Below are 5,895 nucleotides of genomic sequence, written 5' to 3' on the forward strand. Positions count from 1 at the left end.
GGGGAAACAGCCGACACCATTCTTCCGATCAGATCCGCGCCCCCCCCGCCCCCCTCCCTCCCCCCCGCCCCCCCCCCCCCCCCCCCCCTCCCCCGCGCCCCACCCGGTGCTCAAGGGCTGTGGTCATGAAAAAGGCGCAAAGGCCAGCGAAGATCACACACATATCTTTATTCTCATGTAGATGTGGGAGGGCGGGCAGGAAAAGGCAAGGAGGGGAAGTTTCGCCTCTCTCCTCCCGAGCGGGCGCGCGCGCGCGCGCGTGTGTGTATATATATGAAAAAAGGAGGGCATTAGCGCGTAGTTCTCAGGTCAAGGACGGGGGGTTATCCATGGAGGACAGGGGAGGGGAGGGAGAGAGAGAGAGAGGGATGGAAAGAGAGGGACAGGGGGGGGGACACGAAGCGGAGACACATGTCCATATGTGTTCCTGTGGCTTGTCCGCGGCACTGTCGCCTTTTATACTAAAATACAGAATACGGGCTGGCTGGCTAGCTGGCTGAGAGGTGGGAGGGAGTGAAAATGGGCGTGCATGCGCGCTACATCAAAGCATGCCCCCCTCAGGTGAGTGCATAGACACACCGTACGGTGGCTGTTGCGACTCAGAAGGCAATCAAAGGATCGATGTCCACAATCCACTCCTGCATGGACGTGTGGGCGCGCCGTCCAGGCGGAAGAAGGTCGGCGAGGAAGGGCAGGGGAAGGCACGTGTCAGACACCACATTCGAGGGCATTCGGATCCGGCAAAGAGAGAGAGAGAGAGAGGGCATGCTAAGTGCCAGTGGGGACAGAGGGCTGGCGCGCCGCGGAAGTGTCCTCGTGGAGGTGGGCGCGATGACTGCTCGCGCTCTTGCTGTGACAGAAGGGTTGGGAGGGGGGGGGGGGGAAAGAGAGGGACGCACATTCTCCGATGGGCCAGGCGTGAGGTGCTCGATGGTGCACTGGATGAAGATCAGCGAGGAGGTGGCAGCCCGAGCACGTTCGACAGTCGGCAGACCATCGAGGTTGAAGCTGGAGTAGTGCCATTGGTGAGGGACAAGAGGGAGGCAGGGGGGCAGGGAGGGAGCTTCTACGGTCAGCGGAACAGGGCAGGATGGGGACAGTCAAACAAGGCGCAGGCCAATATGTAGCCCGGCCCGGGAAGGGGGGGGGGAACGTGTGCGAGGCAAGAGAGAAGCAGCGGAGGTACGGGTGTGGCACAAAGTGTGCTCAGCCAGCCAGGCACGGCTGCGCGCGATGCGCGCAGCGCCGTGCATACACGCACATGTTCTTGGTGATATGGCGCAGGGAAAGGTCCGACAGGATGAAGCGGGTCTTCTTCTGCATCGAGGGGATGGACATCAGGCGCCACTCGGAGTTGGCGGAGTTTGGGGGGTCCGCCACGCGGATGAACATGCACTGGGATCCAACCTGGGGTCTGTGGTGGCGGAGGAACATCCGGGGAGGCACACGGGGCAGCGAGGCAGATCGTGATGAAAAAGGCCCGCGCGTAAAGGGGTTAGAGAAGGCAAAGAAAATGGGAGACACACACACAATAAAAAGGAGCGGGCAAGAGGCAGAGAGACACAGATAAAGAGGGAGCAAGGAAACCAAGAGCCGGATGAAGCACGCACGGGGGGGCATCCGCCAAAAGGGGCTGATTCTGCGAATGGCCACAGGGGAGGACGACGCAGTGCACGGGGGGGGGGGGATGGCAGGAGGCGGCAGGAGCACCAATGTGATTCCCAGGGTCAGAGCGATTTGGACGTGCAGCATATGAGAGGCGCGCGCGCGCGCACATGGAGGAGCAAGAAAGGCCAGTGCAAATGGAGAGCGGGAAAGGAGGGCAGCAGGAAAGCCCGTCACGCACCAGAACCATGCTCCCCCGCAGGCGCTTCTGCAGCTGAGCCAACAGCTCCGGCTGCCGGTCGAGGGCGCTGTGAAGCTGTTGCTCTCCAAGAGAAGCCAGATGGAAGATGCTCTGGTCGCGGAAGGCCAGGCCCGCATGCAGCAGGGTCAGGATGTTGTGCAGGTGCAGACGCTGCTCCGGGGTCGCGTGTTCCAGGATGTGATCCACCGCCGGATGGGCCTCCAGTTCCTGGAGGGACAGCTGCTGGAGGGAGGAGGCCATGGCATCGGCCCCGGCGCCGGATGCATCGGCCGCCTGGCGCAGGCACTCCCGCAGCGACTCCAGGCCATCCTCCAGGAGGGAGTTCACCGTGGCCAATTGGCCCTCAGCCGGCTGGGTCATGTCATACATGAACATGGCTCGGAGGTTGTGGAAGTCCGGGAAGTGCAGGTCCATCGGGGGCTGCTGGGCCCCGGGGGCCGGTGCCCCGCCGCCGTCACCGCCAGCAGGAGGGACGACGGCCGCTGCCCCGGCCCCCGGGCCAGACTGCGCATCGGCAAAGGCCCCCTCGTCGGCTGACAGGGGGGGAGGCGGCGAGAGCGGCCGAGCGTCGCCACCCGCAGGAGCCGACTCGCCGGTCGGGCTGCCGGCGCCGGGGCCACCACCGGCCGCCGGGCCGGGGTCGGGCAGGTCCTGGTCGCCGCCATCGGCCAGCGCCCAGTCCGTCATGTTGATGGCATCCGCCGGGTTGGCCGGGCGATTGAGAGCCGCCTCATAGCTCCGCAGCAGGTCGTGAACCTCCTGCTGGTGCTGGTGCTCCTTGTCCGCCATCTGCTGGGCAAAGAGGGCATGCTCCTGCTCCAGGGCCTTCTCGTGCTTGGCATGGAGGGCCGCCTCGCGCTGGGCAAAGTTCCGCTCCAGGGAGGCCATCGCCTCCTTGTGGCTCTGCTGCTGGCGCTTCAGGAGATCCATCTGAGAGTAGTGCTTGGTCTCCAGGGAGTCGCGAGTGGCTTGGACCTGGGACCGAGCGGCGGCCAGTTCGGCCTCCAGCTCGGCCACCCGCACACGGGTGGCCTCCTGCTCCAGGCTGGCCGCCTTGCGGGCCGCCTCGGCCTCTTGCTTGAATTTGGCCGCAGCGGCTTGATGCTTGGTGGCGGCGGCGACGGCCGCCTCGGCGGCGGCCCGCTGCTTGTCCGCCTCGGCGGTGGCTTCGGCGGCTTCGGCCACGGCGGCGCGCGCCTCGGCATCGGCCCGTGCCGCGGCGGCCCGCAAACGGCCGGCCTCCTCGCGATCGGCCTCGGCCTCCTCGGCGATGGTCGCCGCACGGGCTGTGGCCTTTGCGGCCTCCTCCCGGGCGGCGGTGGCGTCATTCACCGCATCGCATGCCTCGAGGCGCGCCTGCCGGGCCTGGTCCTGAGCCGCGGCCAGCTGCTCCTGGGCGGCCTTGGCGCTGGCCTCCGCATGCTGGGCCTTGGTCCGGAGCTTGTCCGCCTCGGCGAGAGCCTTCTTCGTCTGGGCCTCGGCCCGAGAGAGGGCCGCCTCGGCGCGAGCCAACTCGTCACGAGCACGAGCCTCCTTGGCCCGACAGGCAGCAGCATCGGCAGCCGCGCCGCGAGCCGCCTCATCCGAGGCACGAGCCTCCGCACGGGCCGCCTCGGCGTCGGCCTCGGCCGCAGCCTGCTGTGCCGTCAGGTGGTCGATCTTTTCAAGGGCCGAGGTCAAATGCTCGTGGGTGGCTTCCAATTCGCGAGTCAGCTTCTCCAAGGAGGCCGACGCCGCGGCCAAAGCCTGCCCCGCTTCGCCGGCCTGGGCCCCGGCCTCCAGCGCGGCCATCTCGTGGGTGGACAATTCATCCGACAGGTCGGCGAGCTGGCGGCGGGCGGTTTCCAGCGCCGCCTCGGCCTCCTGGAGCTTGGACGCCTGCTCGGCGACGGCCTGATCCCGCGCCGAGACCAGACCCAAGCCCAGCTCCAGCAGGTGCCCCATGCATCGAGTGACCATGTCCCTTGTGAGGGCCAGGTCGCCGGTCGACTCGGCCCCCGGCGTCCGGGCAGAGGCGTCTTCCTCGTGCGTGGCCGCCGGGCCCGGGCCGGGATCCACCCCCGGGCCATCGCCCGACGCAAGGGCCCTCTGCTTGAGATGCTCCACCACCAGGGTCAGCTGCTGCTGGGCATCGGTCCAGCCAGCCGGGATGGAGAAGGAGATGCCCCCGCCATTCGGCGAGCTCAGCGTCTCGGCCAGCCGGGCCAGGGAGGCACTCACCGAGGCGGCCAAATCAAATGCCGCCCGCCGATCGGCCGCCGCCATGGTGGCGCGGCGATTGGCCGCGACGGTGGCGGTTTCCGCCTCCAACAGAGACGCCTTGTTGGTGACCAGCTCGGCCTGAGCGGCCTCCAGCTGGCCGGCGGTCTTTTGGAGGGCCGCCCGCAGGGTGTCCACCTGCTCCAGCAGGTCGTTCTGCTCGCGGGCGGTGGCGGCCAGCTTGGTGCTCAGGTCGGCGGCACGGGCCACCTCCGCCTCGAGTTCCGCCTGAGCCGCGGCCAATTGGGCGCGAAGCTGCTCCATGCCGATGGCTGCCTCGGCCGTCGCCTGTTCCAAGGCACGCTGGCCATCCTCGCGCGCCTTGCGCAGGGTGTCGCACGCGGCGCTGCTCAGGTCCAGCTGCTCCTGCAGTTCGTCCAGCCGCGAGAGATTCTGAGTCAAGCGGTCGCGCAGGGCCTGGGCCTGTTCCTGAGACTCCTGGTACTTGGCCTCCATATCGGCGGCCTTGCGCACGGCGGCCTCCAAAACCGAGGCAAAGTTGTTGTGATCGGCGGCGGCGCCCTCGGCCGCACGCAGGGCCGCCAGGCGATCGGCATCCAGGGGCACGGCCCCGGGGGTATGGTGCAGCCCGGCCCCGACGGGGCCCCCGAGTCCGGCGTACACCGACGCCTCACCATCGATGTTCGGGTCCAGCATGGACCAGCCGTCATCCTGGCGCTCATCGAAGGGGCCCTGGTGGCTGTTGTCCGCCGAGTCGCCGGCCTGGTGGTGATGATGCTGGCCCATGCCCGGGAAGGCAGGGCCGCTGGACAGGAAGGACTCGCCCCCGGTCCCGGAGGCCGTGTTGGAGAAGAGCCCACCCGGGGGGGCGACGCCACCGGCGGCCGATCCGGGGTATGCCCCGGCCCCGGCGGCCATCGTCTGGCCCATTTGCGTCATCCGTCCGATGATTTCCTGAGACTCCTCGAGGTCGCGCTTGGTCTTAAGATGACAAGAGTAGAGGAGCTTGAGGTTGTGCTCAAGCACGGCAATGCGGTTCTCCTGGGGGCGTGTGCGTGTGCGTGCGTGTGTGTGTGTGCGCGAGAGAGAGAGAGAGAGTGTGAGGGTGTGCCGGGGCAGAGGGAGGTCAAGTGTGAGACCGAGCCACGCCAGAGGGCCCCGATGCCCGAAGGCCGGAGGACGTACGACTTCGGAGCTGGTGCGCCGTGGGGGGGCACCATGTTGTTGCTGTTGTTGTTGTTGTTGCTGCTGTTGCGGCTGAACTCCAGCAGCCGGGCGAGCTGGCGCCATGCCTGGGCTACCGTGGGCCTGATTCGGGCCGGTACCCGGGGCACCCGTGTTGGCAGCGGTGGCCATCGTCGTGCGTGCGTGAGGCTGGAGGGGGAGACCAAGAGGAAGAGGCCGGGCGGGTTCAGCAGGAGGGTGGGGCGCGGGGGAGAAGGGTGGGGGGAGGGGAGTGGGGATGTCGTGTGAGCAGTGGGCTAGATGATGGCCGGGAGTCGAGTGCGCACACGTGCGCGCGCGCACTCTTGCGGGAGGGATGATGCGGGCGAGTGAATGTAAAGGCGAGGAAGAGGGCGCGTACGGAAAGGGAGAAAGAGGGGAAGCGGAGAGGGGGGAAGCAGTAAAAAAGATGAGCAAAGGGAGAGTCCAGGGAGGAGGGGGGGGGGGGTAAGGGTGTTGTAGGGCTTGGGAAGGGCGTCCTCGCAAGGGGCGCCGGCAAAAAAAACACCCGCCAGCCTGCAAGATCGCTTTGGAAAGACCGGCCCAGGGACAGGACCTATCTGTCTCTCCCCCCCCGGGGGGGG

General features: G+C 67.4%; 1 protein-coding gene across 1 annotated transcript in view; it reads right to left on the reverse strand.

The window, feature by feature from the left end:
- Positions 1 to 599: 599 nt before the first annotated feature.
- The window catches only part of H696_01178 (hypothetical protein), a gene marked incomplete at both ends in the record, with an annotated part of 8,999 nt that continues 3,703 nt past the window's right edge, over positions 600 to 5,895 (reverse strand). Inside the window, 6 exons of the mRNA XM_009495060.1 lie at positions 600 to 638; positions 900 to 1,008; positions 1,262 to 1,414; positions 1,611 to 1,639; positions 1,847 to 5,128; positions 5,227 to 5,384. Of these exons, the coding sequence (XP_009493335.1) occupies positions 600 to 638; positions 900 to 1,008; positions 1,262 to 1,414; positions 1,611 to 1,639; positions 1,847 to 5,128; positions 5,227 to 5,384 (3,770 nt within the window). The remainder of the gene's footprint in view (positions 639 to 899; positions 1,009 to 1,261; positions 1,415 to 1,610; positions 1,640 to 1,846; positions 5,129 to 5,226; positions 5,385 to 5,895) is intronic.

The sequence above is a fragment of the Fonticula alba genome, assembly GCF_000388065.1.
Source record: "Fonticula alba strain ATCC 38817 unplaced genomic scaffold supercont2.2, whole genome shotgun sequence".
NCBI lineage: Eukaryota > Rotosphaerida > Fonticulaceae > Fonticula > Fonticula alba.